General features: G+C 41.8%; 3 protein-coding genes across 3 annotated transcripts; 1 reads left to right on the top strand and 2 right to left on the bottom strand.

The window, feature by feature from the left end:
* On the top strand, positions 4,047 to 6,250 carry LOC8067123 (pentatricopeptide repeat-containing protein At4g14850). The gene has a single exon (XM_002467000.2). It carries the CDS (start codon positions 4,227 to 4,229, stop codon positions 5,736 to 5,738), a length of 1,512 nt encoding a protein of 503 aa, XP_002467045.2. The 5' UTR covers positions 4,047 to 4,226; the 3' UTR covers positions 5,739 to 6,250.
* On the bottom strand, positions 7,544 to 8,735 carry LOC8067122 (GEM-like protein 7). The gene is made up of 4 exons (XM_002464412.2): positions 8,515 to 8,735; positions 8,337 to 8,417; positions 7,967 to 8,241; positions 7,544 to 7,847 (listed from the first exon to the last, which is right to left on the bottom strand). Exons 1-4 carry the CDS (start codon positions 8,624 to 8,626, stop codon positions 7,671 to 7,673), a joined length of 645 nt encoding a protein of 214 aa, XP_002464457.1. The 5' UTR covers positions 8,627 to 8,735; the 3' UTR covers positions 7,544 to 7,670.
* LOC8067383 (putative GEM-like protein 8) lies at positions 14,703 to 15,885 on the bottom strand. Its single transcript, XM_002464411.2, has 4 exons — positions 15,668 to 15,885; positions 15,494 to 15,574; positions 15,120 to 15,394; positions 14,703 to 14,986 (listed from the first exon to the last, which is right to left on the bottom strand). The coding sequence occupies exons 1-4, from the start codon at positions 15,777 to 15,779 to the stop codon at positions 14,810 to 14,812; spliced, it is 645 nt and encodes a 214-aa protein (XP_002464456.1). The 5' UTR covers positions 15,780 to 15,885; the 3' UTR covers positions 14,703 to 14,809.

The raw sequence follows: 24,539 nt of genomic DNA, 5'->3' as shown, positions 1-24,539 counted from the left end.
ATGGTTTGTTATGATTTTTCAAAGATTTAGCCAAAATAAATAAAAAAGAAAAAAACAAAGCCGCTTCATCATAGCAAAACTATCGTCCAAAACCACTTTTTTGGGGGGGGGGGATTATTTGACCAGTTTTGAAAAGTTCAAGAGTAGAATATCTGATTTTATAATTCAGAGGGGAGTGTGAAGTAGTCTAACCTGCGTAGTTTAGGAGGTTACGCAAACTTTTTCCTTTTTTCATATTGTTCATAGCAAGATCATAATAAAGTATCATAACATTCTTACCTGTTGGTACACAAGGGTGCTAGCGTTCATTTTCCAATGTTAAGTGACATTGTATAATAATTACTACTTCCATTCGGCCCGGAACATGGATTTCTTTTTTAACTGTTATAAACCATCCTAAGTTTGATCTTTGATCAAGTTTTTAAGAAAGAACAATAAAATCTGCAATATCAAATAAATTTCATTAGATATATTATCAAATGTATTTTTTGTTGATTTAGCTCAACGAGGTTCTACAAATTCGATTAAACTTAAAATGATTTGGCTTATGACAATAGAAGATCACTTTTTATTTAAGATAGATTTATAGAGTACTAAAAAGGAGCAACTTCTGATAACCATTTAACAGAAAGCGCCAACTTTGGCCTTTAGTAGCAAGGAGCTATAACTTTTAAAAAATACCTGTTGTGGAGCCCGCCTGTCCTTCAAATAACAAGTACACCTTTCATTCCAAATTTTAAAACGTTTGAACTTTTCTAAATACATCATTTTTGCTATGTATTTAGACATAGTATATATCTAAATACATAACAAACATTATATATCTCAAAAGTCAAACTGTCTTATAATTTGGTACGTGGGAGTAATCCATATCATAAGTGGGTGCTCAATTGTTTTTAATTAAAAATGGAATCTTCTTGTTTCATGAGGCCAAATTTGGTGTAAACTTGTTAACGGATATTAGAAACTGCAATTCCTTTTTTTATATTTCACAAATAGTTGTAGGTTTAGAAAATGGACTCGTGATATAATGATTACCCTCTCTGCCGTTTCAAAATAAGACACATCTCGCTTATAGAGAAGTCATTCTTTTAAGTTTGATGAATTATATAAAAAATATATCAATATATGTATCTTTAAATAAGTTTATTATAAAAGTATATTTCACAAATAATCTAATGATACTTATTATACATAAAAATATTAATATTTTTATATATTTAGTGAAATTTAGAAAAGTTTGATTTCTCAATAAGCAAGATCTGTATTACAAGAAAATATGTACACTGAACACATAATGATTCCATAGCTTGAATGTACGAATTCTTTAAAAGTACATTTTTTTCTAACGAGACAAAATTTCGAAGAAACAAGCTTGTACACGGAAGAAACCCTTAGTCCATTGTTCCTCACTCTTTTCTTTCTCAGTCCACCATCCCACAAGGCCTTGTTTGTTCTCTCTTGCTAAATTTTAGCCAACTAAAATTATTTTAGCTAATCTTTGGTGACATAGGACCAAACTATTTTAGCTTATTTTTAGTCAATGTGTTGGAACTTTAGCTACTAAAATGATTAAAGTTTAGCTGACTAAAATTTAGCAAGGGGAACAAAACAGGCCCTTATATTCTCCTTTTGAGTTTCAAGTTGCAAATCTAATTTTTGGTCCAATCATCCTCTTAAATTACCCACTCTCCCACTTTTCTTGTTTTACTAGCTAGCTAAACCCTCTTCTTCCATCTTTTGTCCGGTTGTCTAAAACTTCCAACGGATGCTAGACCAGCTCTGGTGGAGCGCTCCCAGCAGCACCCTTGCGTATCGGTTCCATCCCTCTAGGACAAATTAGTTTTTTCTTACATATGTGTGTATCGGGTGCGTGTGTCTTTTATCACAACAACCGTTTTACATAGAGGCCCTTAAAAGAAGACCAAATTACAACTAAGTCCTGCTTGAGGATAGCAACAACTCCAATGACGATGGTGAAGGCGGAACCGTCAACGAGGGGTTGCAGGGGCGTCAAAGACACATGCACCCGGGTGGATGACTTCGCAAAGCACGGGTTGAAGATGGGACGGAAGAGCTTGCGTTGAATAAGCACGCCGGCAACCGAAAAGGTTCGGTTGAAGACTTCGCCGGCGATTGAAGAAGCTCAGGCTCGGATCCCAAGTGAAGACGGAGTAGTCGTACCACCACCACCAGAGGAGCAGCCATGCATAAGCAGGGAGCATCAGAACCAGTGGCTGTTGTGGAGAGACGGACGTGAGTGACGGAGGTAGTGGAGTGAAGGGCTGCAGAACTCATTGGTGGAGGTGGAATCGGGAGACATGGTGGGGAGATCTGCAGAGAGGAAAGGGGAGAATCGATTTTATTCTATTACCACTAACCTTGGTTGTGTCGGCGACGGAGACGACCATGGTGTCCATGGCAGCCATAACGACAACGACGAATCCAGGACAGAAAAACCACAATGGGAAGACTTAAAAAAACTGTAGGTACTAAATACAAACTAGTGGACTGGGGCCCTCACCCAGCCCTCTCCAGCGAGCTCGTCGGAGACGAGAGGGAGGGAGCCGATGGGGCTCCGCTCGTTGTGCTCTAGGAAGAGGAAGTCCGCAGGGACAAATTGGTTGGCCAAAGGTAAAAAAAACCTTGCCTGCCTTACATATCAAAAGGTTAGGTTTATGACACTGATCCGCTCACAAGGTAGGCCCTGTGTGAGGATGAGGTGTGGGGTTTGAAGTTTTCTTCTATCTTAAGCGCAATGCACACAGGCGTATGTTGTTTTTGTAGTCTAAGTTTTGTTTTGTTTTTCTGTCTGGAGTTGCAAAACCAATCTAGCTAGATAAATATGGGTTTGTGTCTCATGACTTGACTCGAGTGTCAAAAGCATGTGGGTTATATTCAACTTTCACAATCTCACAATAGATACACATAGTAGCCATAAGATGCATTCAATTCTCCTCGCAAAAAAAAAGATGCATTCAATTCTTAGGCCTTGTTTAGTTCATCCAAAAACCAAAAACTTTTCAAGATTCTCCGTCACATTTAATCTTGCGGCACATGCATGGAACATTAAATATAGATGAAAATAAAAACTAATTGCACAATTTGTCTGTGAATTGCGAGACAAATCTTTTAAGACTAGTTACTCAATAATTAGACAATGTTTATCAAATAAAAACGAAAGTGCTACAATGTCAAAATCCAAAAACTTTTCAATCTAAACAATATACTCCCTCCATCTATAAAAGAAAATATAATTATGAGAAGCTTGTCGATCAAACTTTTTCAACTTTAACTAAGTTTATAGTAAATAATATTAATATTTATGTTTTCAAATAAATTCATTATTAAAATATACTCTATAACAAATCTAATGATACTTATTTTATAACATAAATATTAGGATTTCTTATGTAAATTCAGTTAAAATTTAAATGATTTGACTTTAAAAAAATGAGAATGAACGGAGGGTGTATATTGGGTTCTGGCCTAAAACGCTGTGTCAAAGTAAAGTACACGCGGGGTCTCTGACTGCCATTTCAGTTTCCAGTCAAAGTATAAAATAGTGGGCTATTGAAAATAGCGGTAATTTTTTTTTCAGAAGCTATGCAGCTATAGCGGGGCTATAGCGGCGCTATGACAGATAGCATTTTTTATACAAAAATACATGAAAAATACGAGTTATTGATGACAAAGACATGGTAAATATGAATTTGATGTATAAAAATATATTTTCATAAGTCTAGGTAACATTATAAAATACCAATATGATATTATAACATGGTTCATGAAAGCTTCATTGTCCAAAATACTAAATTAGTAGTAAATAATAAATGATAATCTAGTCTAAGATGGAGTTTTGAGAGTCAAACTGAAAATATTTACCATAGCAGTTCACACGTAATAGTGGTGAAATTTATTGTAACAAATGCAACTTAGCGGCGCTGTAGCGCGTAATAACGGTAAAAGTTGTGATAGTGGAAAAAATACAAATAGCCTAGCGGCAAAGCAGCTTATTTTTTTTCTTTGTTTCCAGCCCACGCATGGGAAAGCTCCGGGGCCAGAACACAGGCCCGCCGGCCGCCGCCGCCTCCCTCCGCTTCGCCGCGCTCCTCCAGTCGTGCGGCCGCACCGGTGACATCCGCCGCGGCCGCGCCCTCCATGCGCGCCTCTTGCTCACCGGCGCAGCTGCCACGTCCACCTTCCTCGCCAACCACCTCATCACCATGTACTCCTACTGCGCCGACGCGGCCTCCGCCGTCCGCGTGTTCGGCGTCCTGCCCCGCCCCAACCCCGTCTCCTGGACGACGCTCGTCTCGGGTCTCGTCCAGAACTCCATGCACCACGACGCGCTCGCCGCCTTCGCCGCCATGCGCCGCGCGCATGTCGCCCCCACGCAGTTCGCGCTCTCCAGCGCTGCACGCGCCGCGGCCGCACTCTCCGCCCCGCGCCCCGGCACGCAGCTGCACTGCATCGGTACCAGGTTTGGCTTTGACACTGAGCTCTTCGTCGCGAGCAACCTTGCCGACATGTACTCCAAGTGCGGGCTCCTTGATGAGGCGTGCAGGGTATTCGACCAAATGCCGCACAGGGATGCCGTCACCTGGACTACCATGATCGACGGCTATGCAAAGAATGGGAGCCTCAAGGCCGCTATTCTGGCTTTCCGGGATATGAAATGTGAGGGACTCGTTGGAGCTGACCAGCATGTCTTCTGCAGTGCGTTGAGTGCATCAGGAGGGCTCAAGGATGGATGGTTTGGTCGAAGCCTGCATTGTTGTATAATTAAGGCTGGGTTTGAACTGGAGACTGTTGTGAGGAATGCGCTGCTGGATATGTATGCTAAGTCTGGGGATTTGGAGAGTGCCTCTCGTGTGGTGAAGATTGATCCTGGAGGTTGGAATGTTGTGTCAGGCACCTCATTGATTGACGGTTACATTGAGGTTGATCGTATTGAGGAGGCTCTTGAGACGTATACTGAGTTGGGGAGGCAAGGTGTCGAGCCCAATGAATTCACTTTCGCGAGCATGATTAAGGGCTGTGCCATGCAAGATCTGCTCGAACAAGGTGCTCAGCTGCATGCTCAAGTGATCAAGACAAGTTTGATCAGTGACTCATTTGTTGGTTCCACCCTTGTGTATATGTATGGAAAATGTGGCCTCATAAGTTTGTCCCTTCAGTTATTTAATGAGATTGGATACCACAGTGAGGTCGCCTGGAATGCGGTTATAAATGTATATGCACAGCACGGTCATGGTTGGGGGGCAATCCAAGCTTTTGATAGGATGACCGCAAGTGGTATCAGGCCAAATCACATTACATTTGTCTGCCTCCTGACAGCATGCAGTCATGCTGGATTAGTGGACGAAGGACTGGAATATTTTTACTCTATGAAGGATGCACATGGTATTGAGCCTAAAGAGGAGCATTATTCATGTATCATTGATATGTATGGTCGAGCTGGGAGACTAGATGAAGCAGAAAAATTCATAAGTGAGATGCCTGTCAAACCCAATGCGTATGGTTGGTGCTCCTTGCTTGGAGCATGCCGGATGCGAGGAAACAAGGAGCTGGGAGAGATTGCTGCGCAGAATCTTATGAAGCTTGATCCAGATAACACCGGTATTCACGTATCCCTTTCTGGGATATACGCATCATTGGGCCAATGGGAGGATGCAAAGTCAGTTAGGAAGTTGATGAAGGATAGCAGTATTAAAAACCTGCCTGGTTTTAGCTAGGTCGATGCTAACAAGAAAACACATGTGTTTGGATCTGAGGTTTGGTAACACCCACAACAGGAGCAGATATACAAAAAGCTTGGGGAACTCTCCAGAAGGATAAAGGAGGAAGGTTATGTCCCAGACACAATCTTCTTGCCACTTAACCTTGAAGATAGAAAAAAAAGGAGAGGCTTCTGCACTATCACAGTGAGAGGATTGCCGGTTCTTTTGCTTTGATAAGCATGCCAGCTACAAAACCAATCATCGTGAAGAAGAATTTGCAGATCTGTGTAGGCTGCCATTCTGCATTGAAGTTCATTTCTAAGGCAGAAAAGCAGGGATATTATCATTAGAGATAATTCTAAGATTCCACCATTTTGTGAAAGTGAGGTATTCCTGTGGAGATTACTGGTGATTAACTCTTATTCATCACTTCTTTCTTCCATTGGCATAGAAAGGATACAGGTGGCATTCTTACATTGCTGCCAGCTGATCATTTCACAATGCTTATACTTGATGTCACATTGCAACTGCATGTGAACGTATGGTTACCAGGTATAACCATTTTGATGCTGCAGACAAATATACAGTTACCAGATATAACAATATCAAGGACAAAAAATGGAAAATGAGACCAAGTGGGGTGAAGAATTAAGACCTGAGCCTTGAGAATTGATATGCAAACTTACAAAAACTGAGTCGAGTAAGCTTCAGAGGCCTGATGGAATTGAATCCTAGTGTTTCTCTCGCTTATTCTATAACATAACACTACTAATTGATATTTGAACATTGTTAGTGCTCATTTAACTAACATATTTGGCCTAACACTCCAGTAAGACTAGCTATGGGAGGTTACTGGAAAATGAGACCAAGTGGAACTGAATTATTTAGTACATTTTGCCAAAAAAGTTCCTCTTTTTGAATTTTTTATGAAAAGTCCATTTTGTATGACCATACGAGAACATGTACTTGAAGTGAGCCACCAGGGTCAATCAGCTCTAGCTTGGCCCTGTTGGAAATCACTCCCTTTCCATTCTTCCGTGTTTATCACAAGCACACACCATGAAATCACTTCCTCTGTCTTCAGTGTTTATCACAAATACTAGGGAATCAGTTCCTGTCTTCGCCTCGCCAGTGTTTATCACAAACACAAGGGAATCACTCCCTCTGTCTTCATTATTGATCACAAACACTAGGAAATCACCTCTCCATCTTCAGTGTTTATCACAAACACTAGGGAATGACTCCCTCTGTCTTCAGTGTTTATCACAAACATTAGAAATCACTCCCTCTATATTCAGTTTTTATCACAAACACACTAGAAAAATCTCTCTCTCTCTCTCTCTCTCTGGAATGCAGTTCTCTCTCTCTCTCTTGAACGCAGCTCTCTCAGTCAACACCGTTTTCTCATATATATAAAATATAGCTGATATACCTGCCCATGCTATCCTCCAATTTACTGCTGTCATAACTCCTATGGCTATGATTGCCTATCATTCTCCTTAACTACTAGCTGAAAATCTGCTAGTACTAAAAACTGCACCTAGACACAATGAACTTGGACACATGCATGGACACACAGGATTATAGCTAACAGGCCCTTGGCTGGAACTGTCGCACGCTTTACTTAAGGTGAGACCTTTAGTTCCACATATTGCCTGTCCAGTTATACTTTTCAAATGCAAGTTTCTGTTAAGAGCTGAGTCTCTCTAAGATAAATCTCCCAGTCTAAGATAACCTGTTGGTTAGTAAAAAAGGTATCAGCGAGATCTGATTGATTAGTTTGTTCAGTATGATCAGTCAATGCATTTGAGAATACTGAATATTCAAGGACATAGTTAAAAAACTTTGCTTCACAATCAATGTGATTGATCAATTCTATCTCTTCAATGTACATATACCATATCAACATGGTATCTAATAATGTTTCACGTTACAAAACTATGTGCATCATCTCAGCTCCGGAATTACATGCTGAAGATATTTGAATGACTTCTCATAGCTGACAAAGCCCATGAACCAAAAATCAAAGCCATCAACAGTAACTACATCAATATACTTCTCGTCTGGATTGTATAAATTTTCCCGCACTGAAGCACTCTTTATCCTCTTTGTGGGGATCAACACCTGCAGAAGGTACATATTTTATTAGCTTTAACTCAAGTATGTCGGATATCTTTAGGTCATATTTTCTATCTGATAAACTTCATGTACACATATTGAGAAAGAGATTTTGCTTCAATTACCTTGTATGGCACCTTTGTACTGCCTCCTTTGGGAGACATGAAATTCAAAGGCCTATCACTATGGAAAGCAATCTTCTTAGTTGAGATGAAAAGCATTCCAGCTATTGGACCAGCTGTGGTTGAAAGATAGCACTGGAAAGCCTTCAGTAGTTTCTCATCTTTCTCAACAGAAAAGTATTCTCTGAAGACTTTATCAATACCGCCAGCTTGGAGAACCTTTGCACCGAAGCTTAGTTTCCCTTTTATAGTTTCTGAAATTTTTGGTCCCAGAGTTACTGCAAAGGAAAAAGATTTATCAGTGATGAAATTTTTTACTTTATCAACAAAACACAACTTTGTTTGTGAAAAAGGACAATGGTTGGATTCTTACAGTGTTCTTTGAACCCTTGCATGTAGTTATCTGTTTTATCGCTCAGTTTGTTCATCCGATAAATGAAGGAACTCTTCTTATCTGTATCATTCAAAGGATATCAAGTCAGTATTGGCACAGAAAGTAATTTTTTTGTTTGCAAAGGAAGAACTGGGGTACCAAGTTGCGAGGTTCTTACTTTTTTTATGAACCATGGTGGAACAGGAAGGTTTTCCTTGTCTTTCCTCATCGGCGTATGCAAACGAAGTCAATGGAATTCCAATGACGTGCTTCTGGGTGAAACTCTCCATTGCTTGGAGCCTTGGAGGTCTATCTACAAATCTGCTCTGATGCTAGGAGACTTCTCTTTGCCTGTGAGAACTGAGAAGTTGATGCCTGCTAGTGCTCAGAGTCTGAGCCATATGGGGGCATTTATAAGGTGAAGCCACCAAAAAGGCAACTTTATTCCAGGGAACAATGTGGTGTAACCGAATCAGCACTTGATGCTGCATACTCATCATCGCCTCATCAGGAACAAAAGCAAGGCCTGCTTTCTTGACAAAGGAATGGGCATGAGCAGTACAGCTGGAGCTTTCAACCCAGCCAATGAGGAGGTGCCAATGCCTTCCTTCCCTACTACACTTTCTATTGCTAATTGCTTAGCACAAGGTGCTGACGATGCAGTTGGTGACAAGCTTATAGTTGCTTTTGTACATTGTAAGGTTCTGATGAGTGAAAAATATAGGTTTTGCTAATAATATAATGAGCTCTAAGTAGTCTATGACACGCAGTGCATAACCGATTATTTTTCCCATTTCAGGAAATAGGTTCATGGAGAGTGGAGAGGAAAGTAAAACAAACACGTGGTTGGTTCAAACCTGAAACCAAACTACCGGTATACATTTGGTTCCGGTACATGTTTCCCCTTCATGCATACTTGTGAAGGTTTTGGAATCTCGAATAATCTACAAAAATATGCACATTTATATGACAAGATGAATGGCAACTGTGTGTTAGAGATGTGGGTTTGATAATCTGCCACTTAGTGTGGAGCAGAAGAATAACAGAAACTAAAAGATCCTTTCTGCTGTGTACTCATCGACACATATTTGTGTAATTACGTTCAGAATCTAACCATACTTACGGACACCGTGGGGAAGGAAACACACAGATGCTTTAATGTTTTCAGTACTGCTAATGTGGTAATTTGACCTTTTGAGTTCAGTATGGCCTTGTTCATGTATGATATGTGAACTTGACTATTTGGCATCAACAATGCCATGCTTGCCTCATCACCTCACGAGTTTGTTTTCTTTAAATCTCAAAGCTGTTTGCAGTAATTTACTATTCCTTAATACTAAACTGCTGACCAATTCCAAGCAAAAGAAATCTGTTCTGCTGAGCCTTTCGGCTCAAGATCCTCCTTTTAGCTGTGACTCAGACATTAGTGTGCCTTTTCACTTGCACCTGTGGGACACAACATTGTGAATCTTAAACAAACTTATAAAAGGTATTTCCCTGTCAGGTTCATGGTTTAGGAACATGGTGGCCCAGGTAATGGGCTCGGACTTGTGAATGATGTGTAACGGGACTCATCTGATGTGTCGACTAGTCGATTTCTGCAAATATGGACCGAAGAATATAATAATCTTGCTTTGTTCCAGGTCTCCATTCCATTTTCAGGTTTTGACCTGACATACATTGAACCTACACACAACCCCGTCAGAGAGGTGATATTGCTCGATAAAGCCACTGGTTGGTGATTGGTTTATAGTTGTGTTATATTAGAGATATTGTATTTTCCCTTTGTCACTTTTGATTTGATCTGACGTAGTGACATGTGGCCATGTGGGCTGAGGAAAGTCCATTGACCATTGTACATGAATATTGGCGAAGACCCAGTCAAGTTACCTGGCTCTGCACTCTATTCATCCATGTGTCAAATGAACTGTGACGCAATAAGCAATACATATAGATAAACAGTAAGCATTTGTCGATAAATGATGACAGTATAGGATTGTTGTCTGCTGTGGTTGCCTGAAACCCAATCCAGCGTGGGGAAGGGGTACAATCCCCTGAATGATCATTTTATTTAATTATGTCGTTTTATCTTCTAAACCTTATTTATTTATATGATTCAAGAACATCACTGAAAAAATTGCTTTCCATTCAATGTGATTGATCAATTCTCTCTGTTCAATGTACAATGGTATGCGGTGAAGTCCAGACCCAAAGGTAGTTTTATTCAAGGGAACAATGTGGTGTAACTTAATCAGCAGTTTGGGCTGCATACTCACCATCGCCTCATCAGGAATTAAAGCAAGTCATGCTTTCTTGACTAAAGGAATGAGCACGAGCAGAATACTTGGAGCTTTCAACCCAGCTTATGAGGAGGTACTGACTCCCATTGCATTTTGCATTGCTTACCACAAATGTTGATGACATGCTAATAGCTTCACTTCATAAGGTGCTGACGGGTGTGCACGTAGGCTTTGGCGCGCTACTTCTGATGTTGAATTCTAATAGTTTATGACACGTGGTGCATAACTGATTCTTTTTCAAATTTAGGAAATGGGATCATGGAGAAAGGTGTCAAAACCAAACTACCAATACATGTTTCGTTCTTGCACATCTCTTCCTTTCACATATTGAATCACTCTTTTTGTGTAGAATATTGTTAGGGATCTTGAGTCTTGACCAATCTAGAAATATGTGCCATGTCAGGTTTACATAACAGGATCGATGGCATTTTGGCTGCTCCATGCTTTCTTCATTAGCTCCATAGTTCCTTTCATCTAAAAGTTCTTTTCAGTAATTTACTTTTACCTCATACCTTAATACCCCACTGCTGATTAAAGTGATCAAAAGAATAATATTGTTCTGAGCCTTTCAGCTTAAGGTCTTCTTTTCAGTTGTGGCTCCACATTGTTTGTGTGCCTTTTCACTTTTACCTGTGGGCCACAGCCTTGTGTTTTAGAATCGTTTAGAGTCTTAGAAAAATGTTTCCCTGTCTCCCTGCCAGATCCATGGTTCAGAAACGCAGTGGTCCAGGTGATGGACTCGGACTTGTGAATGATGTGGAATGAGACTAATCAGATGTGTAAAACTACTAGCATTCTGTGCTAATCTGGACTTAATTCAGGATACCATAATTACAGAGTTCAGACCCTTGCACAAGTATTTGAGGCTGGTACTCTTTTTTTTTTAAACGCAATGGCCGGAGCTCTGCCTTTCAATTAAGTAGGAGAGCAAAAGAGTTTATGTACAAGCAAAAAAGGAAAAAGAAAGAAAAGTATGGGTTCGAAGCCACAGTTGCAGACAAACAAAGAGCAACACCCTGAGAAAGCTAGGCTTGATTGAAAGCTCTCTTTCTTTGTTCGATGTCGTCCTTGATTCTTGCAGCCACCTGCACCACCGTCTCTGAGGTGTTATTGAATATTCTCCTGTTTCGTTCCTTCCAGATGTTCCAAAAGGTGTAAATCACCATCCCATTGAGTCGTCTTCGTTCTGAAATTGGTACCTTTCTTGTTGTGTCTTCCCACCATGCTTTGATATGTATAGGATTGGCTTGAAACTGTGCCCGCAGTTCAGGGAGGTTCTCCCACGAGATGATCTGATCCCAAACTGCCTTTGCAAAAGGGCAACACAAGCATAGGTGCAGGCCAGTTTCTAAAGAACCATTGCAAAGTACACAATGTTCTTGATGTGGCCATCCTCTTTTCTGTAGGTTATCAGCCGTTAGAATTTTGTCTTGCACTAGAATCCAAGCAAAGATCTTGCATTTGTTCTCCACTTTGGCTCTCCAAATTAGCTCACTTCGAAATAAACCAAAGGAGCCTTTAAATTGGATTTGATACGCTGAACGGGTGGAATAAACCCCCTCCGGTGTCCATCTCCAGGCGATCGAATCTCTAATGCCCTGTTGGAGGTGCACACCCTGAATCCTAATCCAAAGGGATACAAATTCTTCAATGTGGACAGCCGAGGTGATTCTTCTCCTTAGCGAGCGTATCCAATTGTTATTCCGTAGCTCATCTTGTACTGTTCTGTTCTTTCTTGGAGCAAGTTGAAACAAGTTTGGGGCCATATACCTAGGAGCCTCTCCGTCAAGCCAATTGTGGTGCCAGAAGCGGGCCTTTGCACCATCACCCAACGTTATTGTGACTGATGAGTTGAAAAGGAGGCGGTCATCGTCATTGCACGAGAGCTCAGATCCGAGCCACGGTTTTGAATCTTCCACCCATTCTTGCCATAGCCAACGAAGGCGTAGAGCTCTCCCAAATCTCTCTAGGTCCGACACCCCTAAGCCCCCGAGCTCCTTAGGTCTGGTACATGTTGGCCAATTAACCAGGCAATGACCTCCGTTAGCATTCTCCTCCCTCTTCCACAAGAACGATCTCCTAATTTTGTCAATTTTCCTCCTTGCCCATGCAGCCAAAGGAAAAACGGTGAGGTGGTAGGTTGGCATGGAAGACAGGACAGAAGTGACTAACGTGAGGCGCCCTGCTTTGTTTAACCATTTCCCTTTCCATTTCGGTAGCCGTTGTCCAATGCGCTCAATGAGGGGCATAACATGGACTTTCTGAAGCGATCTAGTGTGAAGCTGCAGTCCCAAATATTTGCAAGGGAAGACACCTCTGCTACCAGTGAAGGGTGATAAGACTTGGTCTAGATCCACATTTTCACATCTGATTGGGTGTACAGAGCTCTTTTGCAAATTTATGTGGAGTCCAGAGAAGTTACCAAAAGCTTCAAGGATTGTTTTCACAGCTACTACGTCCTCTTTGATCGGGTTGATGAATATGGCCGCATCATCGGCATACATGGATGTTCTCCATTTTGCTGCTGCGTGTGGTAAGGGGCTGAGGATCCCTTGCTGAGTTGCTAGATCGAGCAGCCGCTGGAGTGGGTCCATAGCCAAAATGAAGAGCATTGGAGAAAGTGGATCTCCCTGACGAACGCCTCTAGCATAGGTGAAGGTGTGGCCTTGTCTTCCGTTAAGTAGTGCAGACGATGAAGCTGTACGAAAAAGGATGGAAATCCATTCACGCCAGCGGGGTCCAAAGCCCAAAGCTTGTAAGATCTCCAACAAATATCCCCAATTTACAATGTCAAAAGCTTTATGGATATCCAACTTCATGAACAAGGCTGGCGTCTTTTGCTTATGTAGCTTGCGTACTGCGCCCTGGACATAAAGAAAGTTATCCTGAATGCTTCTTTTCTTTATGAAAGCGCTTTGACAATTGGAGACTAGGGAATTCAGGCGAAGGGCAAGTCTGTTAGCCAGCAATTTGGAGAAAATTTTGGCAATACTGTGAATGAGGCTGATGGGTGCTGGTACTCTTGATGGTGTGTCCCCAGTCCCCACCAGGTAGAGAAGTGTCGTGTCATTGCTGAAGGTGTTACAGCAGCCAGGTCTAAACTCAGCAGGATTAGAGACCGAATTTGCCGAGTGAAAACGAAATCAGAATGTGATTGATTGTCTTAGTCTTTGTGTTCTATTCATCCATATGTCAAATGAATTTGCAACGCGATGAGCAATATGTATCAATGATTAATAATCATTTGTCTACTATGGATGATGATATCGAATACGAGTTCGCTGTGGTTGCTTGAAATTCTATCCTCCAAGTGAAAGGGTTACAATTTTTTCCCCTTGAACAATCGCTGTGATTGATGAAAGCATTTGATTCTGTAGTTTGGTCTTGCACATAGTCATAAAGTTTCTGGGTCGATGGGGTCAAGGTAAGGAGTCGTGGTACGAGTACGATACTTGCAAGAGATTTTTACATTTCGGGTCGAAAATGAACCTGTGAACCCGGGTCGGGGTCGACGAACCCATATCGAGAGTCGAAGGTGATGAACCCGTTTTATGTGACTATGGTCTTGCAAACTTTGGGGTGTTTAGTTTGAGGCGTTAAAGTTTAACATACACTATAACATTTTCGTTTTTATTTAGCAATTAGTATTCAATCATAGACTAACTAGGCTTAAAAGATTCATCTCGCAAATTACTCTCTAGCTATGTTTTTAGTTTTGTAAATAGTATATATTTAATACTTCATGCATGTGTCTAAATATTCGATGTGACAGAAGTTAAACTTTACCGGAGGAAACCAAACGGGGCCTTTGTTACATAACAATTATTTATATAAACAATATGTTCAGTACGGTCTCCCCTGGTGATCTCTACAAAAATGAACTGTGTGATGTGTGGGCGGTTTGTTGGTCGCGTCTAGTCTTCTTCGGGAGTGATGCTTGCAAACCTGGCCCTTTGGGGGCTTGTATGAGTCTCTTTGATTCTTTTTTTTCTTCATATTATAATATAATGATGCGCAGCTCCCTCATGTGTCAAAGAAAAAAAAAGAACATTGTGGGAAAATATGCTTTTGGTTCAATGTGAGATCAATTTTATCTGTGTAATGTACATGTACATATACATATACCACATCAACATGGTATGCGGTTTGTTTCAGACTACAGATCTACGTATATCATCTAAACCTTGAAATTACATGTTGAAGATATCTGAATGATTTCTCATAGCTAATAAAACCCATAAACCAAAAATCAAATCCATCAACAGTAACTAAATCAATATACTTCTCATCAGGATTGTACAAATTTTCTCTCACGGAAGCGCTCTTTATTCTTTTTGCGGGGATCAACACCTGCAGAAGGTACAAAATTCATTAGCTTTAACTTCTTGTGTGAATGCAAATATCTTTGAACCGCATTTTCTATCTCAAACAGTTGAGGTGTTATACTATATATGTTGGAGATTTAAGATTTTACTTCAATTACCTTGTAGGGCACCCTGGTCCTTTCCCCTTTGGGACATGCTAAACTCAGGGGCCTATCACTATGGAAAGCAATCTTCTCATTTGAGATAAAAAGCATTCCTGCTATTGGACCAGCTGTGGTTGAAAGATAACACTGGAAAGCCTTCAATAATTTCTCATCCTTCTCCACTACAAAGTATTGCCTGAAGATTTTCTCAATGCTGCCAGCTTGTAGAACCTTTGCACCGAAGCTTAGTTTCCCTTTGATAGTTTCAGAAATTTTTGGCCCCAGAGTTACTGCAAAGAAAAAGAATATTTAACAGTGATGAGAACTTTTACTAATGAACATAACACAACTTTTATCTGCAGAAAAGAAGACAATGGTTGAATTCTTACAGTGTTGTTTGAACCCTTGCATGTAGCTATCTGTTTTCAGGTTCAGCTTGTTCATCCGGTAAATGAAGGAAGTCTTCTTGTCTGTATCATGGGTAGGGAAGGGCGCCAAATCAGTCTTGACTTACAAAGTTGTTGCAAAGGGAGAACTCAAGAAGCAGGTGGTGAGATTCTTACTCTTCTTATGAATCAAGGCAGAACAGGAAGGTTTTCCTTCCTCACTGGCATATGCATACGAGGCCAAAGGAATTCCAATGACATGCTTCTGGTTCTGGGCAAAACTCTCCATTGCTTAGAGCTGCTCTATCTGCAATCCTGCTTGGAATTGGATGCTGGGGGTCTCAATGCCTGGCTCTGAGAAATTGATGCCTACTGGTGCTCAGAGTCCGAGCCATATGTGGGCTTTTATAAGGTGGGTCGAAGCTGCCTAAAAAAAGGTAACTTTACTCCGGGGAACAAACAATGTGGTCAAGAGTTTATGGTATACTCACCATCGCCTCATCATCGCCACGTAACCGAATCAGCACTTTATGCTGCATACTCACCATCGCCTCATCAGGTTGACTAAAGGAACGGGCACGAGCAGAACACTTGGTCCTTCCAGCCCAGCTAAAATGAGGAGGTAGCGATGTTTTCCTTTTCCACCGCACTTTCTATTGCTTACCATAAACTCTTGATGACATGCTTACATGTAATAGTTAGCTTATTGGAGTCACGTGTTTTATGGAAGAACGTAAGGAATCTCGATCAGTCTAGAAAACGTGCACATGGCAACTTTATACATGGCAATTGACAAAGACCAATGGCCACATGTCTGCTACTCTGATGAAGATGTGGATTTGATGAATCTGATGCTGACTAATCACTAATGGAACAGAAGAATAGCGTAAATAAAAATGGCATGTTTTCAGCCGCGTAATAACAATCACGTGTTCCTGTTATCCTCGGGGATGGCAAATCTTGTTCATTTTGGTCAGATGTCTGGTACGGCGACGAAGCCCTGACTGATGTTTACCCTGCATTATTCAGTCACTGCACCAAGAAGCATGCCACTGTAAGCGAAATGGTGGAAACGGGTCTGCAGCATGTGCCGGTGCCCAGGTTATCTCAAAGGGCCACTTCAGAGATGCAGCCAGTTCAGGATACAATTTCCAACACCGTGCTGTGGACAAACGACAATCCATATTCAGCAAGGGGGACGCTGGGCTAGACAGTGGTGCCCTATACCGCGTTGGTATGCTGGCAAATTTGGAAGGCACGGAATACGGCAGTCTTCAGAAACGAATCCCTCTCGATTCATCAGGTGCTTGCTTCCTGCAAGGCAGCGGCCGAGCAATGGCGATACAGACTAGCAAGAAGGAAAAAGCACATTGCTGACTCCTGGTGTCAAATTTTCGAGATGGCAAGGCAGGGCCAAGGCTAACCGCTCATGCTACTCTCTCTTCACTACTTCATCCTGTTTCATCTTCTTCTTACCCTGATCACCCTCTATGTGATCGTGTAACTGTAATCGTTTGGCAATATTTTTTAGGACCGTTTGGGGCCAATAATAAATTTGATCAGGTGGGGAGCACCTCCCCCGGTTGACCGTCAAAAAAAAAAGTCCAAGTGTCGAACCATATGCTGCTACTGACACTGGGGGAAGCAAATGCACAAAAGCTTTCGTATCTTCAGTTCTCCTACCTCGCTAGTTATACCTTTTCATTTCTTTATAGCCTTGTTCATCCATGACATGAGAAGCTGACTATCTGGCATTTTGGCCGCTTCGTCATAACGGAAATAACGCCATGGTTGTCTTGTTAGCTCACGAGTTTCTTATATTTATGTAAACTCGAAGTTTTTTTCAGTATAAACTGCTGACAAAAGAGTGCTCTGGTGATCATTCAGCTTATTAAGGTCTCCTTTTCAGTTGTGGCTCCACATTGGTTGTGCGCCTTTTCATCACTCTATATATACCTGTGGGCCACAGCCTTTATGTTTAGAATTGTTCGTAACATAGAGAAAGCATTTCCTTGCCAGATTCATGGTTCAAGAACATGGTGTGCCCCAGGTGATGGGCTCGGACATGTGCATGATGCACCATGAGACTAGCCTGATGTGTAAAACCGCTCGCTTTCCGCTAATCTGGAATTGGTTATAATAAAGGTTCCATAATGTTTGCTTTGTTCAACGTCCGCCACATTTTCAGTGACAGGTGTTGACCTGACATACGCGGAACCTATGCAAAACCCCGTCAGAAAGGCGATCTTGCTCACAAATGCCAGTGATCTAGCTGTCTTGGAGATCCCAGGTTTGGTTTAATACGGGCACTTGGTGTATAATAAGATTATGCTAGATATATTGTACCTGCACTTTGCCACTTTTGGTCTGACAAGTGGCAAAGTCTGAATACAGGTTCTGCATTTCTGCAAATGAATTATGGTAGGAGCCTGGGAGGAGCCACGTTGCAGAAGTATAGTCATTCCCCGATGCGCCACTTGGCAGTCTCACACTAAATATGTTAGCAATCATGGAAACCTACGGCAGTGAAAAATAGAAATTTGTTTTAATTTAGTAGTGACGAATAAGTGAACAAGCAATATCCCTATCCGCAAAATGTACGATGACCCGTATATTTTTCATAATCTACCTAAAGTCCTCCCAATATGAGATATAGCCGCTGAGCCCCACGGTATGGCTTAGATCTGTATGGCCATTGGGCCCACCTTACATGTCCAACCTTGGTTGTGAGTCTCTAAGTGGCTCTACAAACAAGCTCCCACTGGGGGTTTGGATGTAAGCCATCGCTTTGAAAGGTCCAAATGGCTAGAGGGGGGAGTGAATAGCCTATTTAAATTTTCTACAAACTTCATTAGTCAAGTGAGTTAGTAAAACAAATGGCGAAGCAATTCTAGCACTAGCTCAACTAAGCTATGCAAGCCATCTATACAAATTAGTACAAGGCTAAACACTAAACCACAACATCAAGAGAAGGCTACACAATAGCTCTACTCTAAATAAAAACTAAGCTACACAAGCTAAACAACTAGCAAGGTAAGTAAGTAAAAGAGTGGAGAGTGATTGTTATACCGACGTTGTAGAGAAGAGGTACATCCAATCAATCACAAACACAATCACAATAGAGAATCCTCGGCACAAGATAACACACGATTTTTTACTGAGGTTCACTTGCTTCCCGGCAAGCTAGTCCTCGTTGTGGCGATACACCCACTTGAAGGATCACGAGCTAATTGGCAATTCAAAGCCAAACCCTCAGCGGGTGTCGCACATCCACTCCAAGATGGGGAACCTCCAAGCCACGAGCGATCTACTAGAGTAGTCAGTTGCGATCTCCTACGGGGAAGGCTCAAGAACCCCTCATAAATTACTTGGTGAGGCTTAAAACAATCTCCAATCATGAGCTCAACACCTCCGCTGATCCATGCCGTCTAGAGTGTCGGGAAACACCCAAGAGTAACAAGAAATCCACAGCGAACTCAAGGATCAAGTGCCACTAGATGCAACTCACTAAGCAATGCACTTGAATCTCACTCAATCTCACTAGTATTAGCAATCAAGCAAGGAGGTGAGTGGAGGGAGGGTTCTCTAGCTCAAAGTATGTCTCAAGTGTTCAAAGGTGCAAGAGAGAGACTCCCAAGGCTGGCCACCATCTATTTAAAGAGGCCAACCTAACAACTAGCCGTTACGGCTAAAATCGGGGGCGTCGGACACGCCAACGCTAGGCGTCGGACGCACGAACCCAGCGTCCGACGCTCACAGAGCAACCACGTGTCACTAGTCATTTGAACTCGACCGTTGCCGCCAATGGCTAACTCGCACGCGTGCCTAACACAGTAGCGTCGAACGTGTCGGACGCTAGGTGTCGGACGCGCCACCTCACGCCAGACACTACTTAAAGAGCTTCGCATTCGCGCAGGGCCGTCGGACGCGTCCGACGGAGGGGCATCAGACGCACCCCCAGCGTCCGACACGTTCATGGGTGAAACCCTCGCTCGCGTCCCTGCTGACGTCACCACTCACCGCACGCTGGAATAGTGTTCGGCCCGCGTCCGACGCTCACCCGTCAGACGCTTCGACGCACAGTTCAATAGCGCTACTTAGCCACAACACACCGAACATTGGGCCAACGTCCGATGCCTCCACGGCCAGCGTCCTGTGAGTGTTTTTCCAGTAAAAAACACTCCCATAACTTCTCCAAATTTTCCATCGACGCAATAGAAAATATACGTTCTATTTTCTCAAAAGCGCTGAATCTCGCCTTGCAAGCTCGACCGGAGAGAGAGGAACTCAAACCCCTCTCTACCCTTAAACTCCATCTTCTTTGTAAAATGTGCTAACACCACCAAGTGTTCACCACCATTGTGCATGTGTGTTAGCATTACACAAACATTTTTATCAAAGGAGTTAGGTTAGCACATAACTAGATCCTAATGCATGTGTTGCTATGCCTAACTCAAATCACTTAAACACAAAACATTAGCAATTTGGTGTCATTAATTACCAAAACCAAACTTAGGCTTTCAGCCTTCTCAAGGGGCCAAGGAGCAATATCAAGGCTTATAACGGTCCAACAAGAGGGCGGTTGAGATCCCCTTGAATCCGGATTGCCTTCCCCTCGAAGGGTCGAAGGAGTGATTGTGATGGGACATTAGTCTCGAGAGGATGCATCTAAGATCCTTTAGTGGGCTCTAATGTGGCTTGACTTCTCCAGTTCTCCCAAAAGGTTCATCAAGCTAGCCGACGTGTCACAAGCGCTGGACATGCCGGCCCATGCCTACACATGAAGGACGAGATGGCTATAGGTCTTGAAAATACAACACCGTGGATAGGGTTCGAGCATCCCTGGGCCTGTGGTGCTAATAAAATGCCATGATCCAACGACACACGTAGGTCTAGAGCCCATAACCTTCGTGACTTCGCTCCAATAATAGAGATGATGGCTCCCTACCATCTCGAATGGATAAGGACAAAAGGATGATGATGCACGTTGGACTCCAACAGATGCCACCCCTTCTTTTCTTATTTCTTCTCCCTTTTTCTCTCCATAAGCTATACTAGAGGATACCTCGTGCATTGTTGTGGAGATTACAAAGAGATTGAAAGAACATGAAGTGGAGACGATGTGGATATCTCACGATTAAGAGGTTGAAAGTTAGTGAGATAACATGCCTATAAGTGGGAGATGATGTGGATAATTAATGAGGGATGATGTAGATGACTTGCATGTTGAGATAGACTTCTAGTGAGATTAGCTATATACTCCCTCTGTATAACAAAAAACAACATCCTAGCCCCTATACGCAAGATTGTAAAGAACGACGCTCTGTCCCCAACAACGCTAATCTGGACACTAATGCCCCTGCCCCTTCGATGCATGCATCGCACATTGATGACGGGATCAATCCACGCCACAGCCAATCCTCCTCGATTCCTATCTGCGTCGTGGCCGCTCGCCTATCACCCTCGTTGCTCTCCATTCGCATTTTATTAAGCCATCATCGCAACTCACCTCGCTCACTCGCCATGTATCGACTCGCGATTTATTAAGCCATCGTACTTTCTCGTATGGAACACACGTGAAGTAGCATTTAATAGGAGCAAACAAGAAAAACTCTACCCTAATTAATCACTTCTTGGTATGCTAAATGCTGTCCTAAACGTCATTTTTTCCTATATGAAGGGAGTAAGAGATATAGATAAGAGAGGACTTGTGTTCTCTCTTAGGCATCAAGACACAGAACCCTAAGACATTTATTGCACACCCTCATTTGTAGCCGCTATAGTAAATGGTAAAGCGTTCGTGCTCAAGAACACGGACAAACGCCATACAAGTGGATATAGGGCACATTGCTTGAACTAGTATAGATTCTGAGTCTTTGAGCGCCAACCATCTAAAGGTATACACATGGCTACAAATTCACTAGTTGGTGCTACAATACAAAACATTGACAATAGGTATATAAATATTTTCGTGAAAACATGACGTTCCTGCCACCTTTTACATTCACGTAATCCCATCCATTTGTATTCAATCTTTTTACAATAATTGTCTAATGTAACATCCAATTGAGAAACAATTTTCACCATTTTGTACATAATTTGATACCATTGCAATTTTTTTGAAATACTTAAAATTAGAAAAATACACTTTTATGGATGGATTTGCATATTTCTATGAAGCATTTTCAAGTATAGAAACCCACGAGCACTAGCATAAAATGTTGAATGTTCTAATATTTGAAGTTTAAAACCACTATATCGTCGCAACACACGGAGGCATAGAGACCAATGCGTACATTCATAAATACCTATAGACATAGAAACCACCATGTGCAAAGGTAAATATCTTCATCAAATTCCATAGAAAACATTCACATAAAAAAGTATGCAACTCAATTTAATCTAACAATTTGCCAAACCGACACATGGGATGGTGGCTTGGTGGGTGGGTTGAACCATGTGGCAGGTTGGATTGGATTGCATGCTTTTTCATGTGGAGGTTTTTATGCATGCCAATAAAAAAATTATGATTGTCCATGTTTAAAATTCAAATTATTGAGTTACAGAAAAAAATGTTGTGAGAGAGAAAGATTGAAGGATATAGATGTTTAGGATTTCCCTTATATGAGAAAAATAGAAAATAAGACTAAGTTTAGGAGAATTTTAGAGATGTGCTGACTATTTAACGGGGAGAGAGTCTTTCTTTTGCATTTTTTTGAATCAAATGTAAACTTAAAAGTCGGTGAGGCAAAAGCACATGCACCTATGATAATCCGAGCATCAACTAGGAATCATGGACTTCTCACTCAAGCCCATAACTGTCCCTTCCAGTTTTCTAGAGCAAAGGCAAGATCCAGTCCCACTCTTGCAGCCTCCTAGATGACACCATTCACTTCTACCTACTGCCCTACTCCTCACGGATCTATAAAGGATTTCTAGGACTATGTTTCCACGAGATCTCTCGTGACCTTCCCTACATGCGACTATGATGGCACTATGGATATTTGCAAAAAGTTGCGGGCAATGCTCATGTGGCCACTACTAGATCCCCATTGCCACATTAGTTACAATGGCTACTCCTCATGTCTGCACACTTGACAACTGCTAGTTCTGCTGCACCAGTGTTGATGCATGCGTGATCGATCACAAGCTCATGACCACACACAACGTACACTACTTCGAATCATATAATAGCGCCTGACTCTTTCTCGTCGATGATCAAATCCATAGCCACACCCTCATCAACATTCGTGTCCCTCGCCTAGAGTAGAAGGTCTCCCACCTCCTCGACATGTGTTGGCCCCTTTCCTGCATCATCGCCAGTCTCCACCCTCTCGAGCCCTCCCGATGACTAGAATTGCATTAGCACTAGCATCGTTATGTAGTGGTAGCTCGTTGCATCTAGCACCAGGTGGCCTTCTAGCATATGAGGGATTCTGTTTGCTACAACATTGGATGCAGATAACATAGCTAGACCTCACTTGAGTGGAGGATGTCTTGTCCCATGATGAAGGCTTCTATTTCCTCACCCAGGGAGGTCACCTTCGCGTGTGCATAGTGGATTTCAACCATGGTGGAGACCCTGAAACTATATCTGACTCAATATGCTTATTCTAGAGAGGAGAGTGGCACAGACAACTGGTGATAGGTCAATACCTAGTGAAATCTAGAGGCGTGCTCCACATGGGTCAATACCTAATGAACTCTAGAGGCGTGCTCCACATGGTCGTCGGATATGGTACTCACTTTGCTGGTTGGTTGCAACTAAGTTCAATGCACATAGACTGAGTTGAAGACACTAGATGTTTGGATAGATGTCCACGATCATTTGAGATGGCCAAGTACATTGAGATGAGACTTGAGGAGGGGTGTACTTTACTAATGATGAGAGCTTCTATGATCCTATGATGTTGTTTCGTGGTGTTGATCAATGTTTTTAAGGAGGAGTAACATGAATGAGGGTACTAGAAGGCGACACACACTATGGAGTGGCGTCATCATTGATGGAAATAGCAAAAAAAGGCACATAAAAAGATATGAACTCTGTAGGAGCATAAGATGAGACTTTGTAGAGGAGCTATAAAAGAAAGGACAATCCTCAACAAAGTGATATCACAAGAGATATGTATGCGACGAGAAGAAAGATCATAGCAATCTAGGACTATATTGATGTAAAAGCGGCCCGATCTTCCGATAGGATAATATCTTCGATTAGTGGAGAACTCGATATTCATGATCTAGGCTTCAAACCAAGTCTGATTTGGACCCCCTAGTTATCAACCACACACAACTTGATTGACCTCATCGAGAAGGCTTTCTTGTAAGCAAATCGATAATACAAGCAAGAAGAAGATGAACATAATCTAAAATTAGAAGTACGAATGAAGTATATGAGTTTGATAAGAGGTTCAAGTCTGATTCAAAAAGACTAGTCAACACAGGCGAATACACATCAAGAGCGGGCCCTGGCTCACAACCGTCGATCCTGGCGATACAAATGCAACAAACAATGTTTGTTTCACAAGAAAAACTAGAATGCAACAAAACCCCAAACCCTAACGAGACGGACGATGACTATTTATAGTCATAAGCACTCTCTAATGGGCTCTAACACGATACACGGTCCAATGAACCAAAAGACAGTGTCGTAGCACCTAACATATTTTAGACAATAATTTATTTTGACAATCTTACTGACTTATGACGAATTTGGATATGAAACCAAAGCCATTGGTTAGCTTATCAAATTACCTTTCTATACACATGTGAGTACACATTGTACTCTCCCCGTCTTAAAATAAATACACTATGGTATTTATGCCGATCAATCTTTTTAAAATTTGACTGAATTTGTAGAAAATATTAACTATATTTGTATCTTTGTATAAGTTATAAAAATAGATTCAATGATACTAATTATATATTATAAATATTAATATTTTCTTTTATATATTTAGTCAAAGATGACATATTATTCTTTTATTAGGATAGAGAGCACATATGCGTATAGCCCATAGCCCATCCGACGAATGCCTTCTGCCTTGCCGGT

The sequence above is a fragment of the Sorghum bicolor genome, chromosome 1 (genome assembly GCF_000003195.3).
Source record: "Sorghum bicolor cultivar BTx623 chromosome 1, Sorghum_bicolor_NCBIv3, whole genome shotgun sequence".
Classification (NCBI taxonomy): Eukaryota; Viridiplantae; Streptophyta; class Magnoliopsida; order Poales; family Poaceae; genus Sorghum; species Sorghum bicolor.
The sequence above is the reverse complement of the archived record's forward strand: the minus strand, read 5'-3'. Positions and strand labels throughout refer to the sequence as shown.

Coding starts and splice junctions, on each gene's coding strand:
- LOC8067123 (XM_002467000.2), top strand. CDS start 4,227: ATGTACTCCTACTGCGCCGACGCGGCCTCCGCCGTCCGCGTGTTCGGC.
- LOC8067122 (XM_002464412.2), bottom strand. CDS start 8,626: ATGGAGAGTTTCACCCAGAAGCACGTCATTGGAATTCCATTGACTTCG. Junction 8,418..8,514: donor CACCATGGTTCATAAAAAAA/GTAAGAACCTCG, acceptor TGAATGATACAG/ATAAGAAGAGTTCCTTCATT. Junction 7,848..7,966: donor GTACAAAGGTGCCATACAAG/GTAATTGAAGCA, acceptor TACCTTCTGCAG/GTGTTGATCCCCACAAAGAG.
- LOC8067383 (XM_002464411.2), bottom strand. CDS start 15,779: ATGGAGAGTTTTGCCCAGAACCAGAAGCATGTCATTGGAATTCCTTTG. Junction 15,575..15,667: donor TGCCTTGATTCATAAGAAGA/GTAAGAATCTCA, acceptor CCCATGATACAG/ACAAGAAGACTTCCTTCATT. Junction 15,395..15,493: donor GCAAGGGTTCAAACAACACT/GTAAGAATTCAA, acceptor TTTTCTTTGCAG/TAACTCTGGGGCCAAAAATT.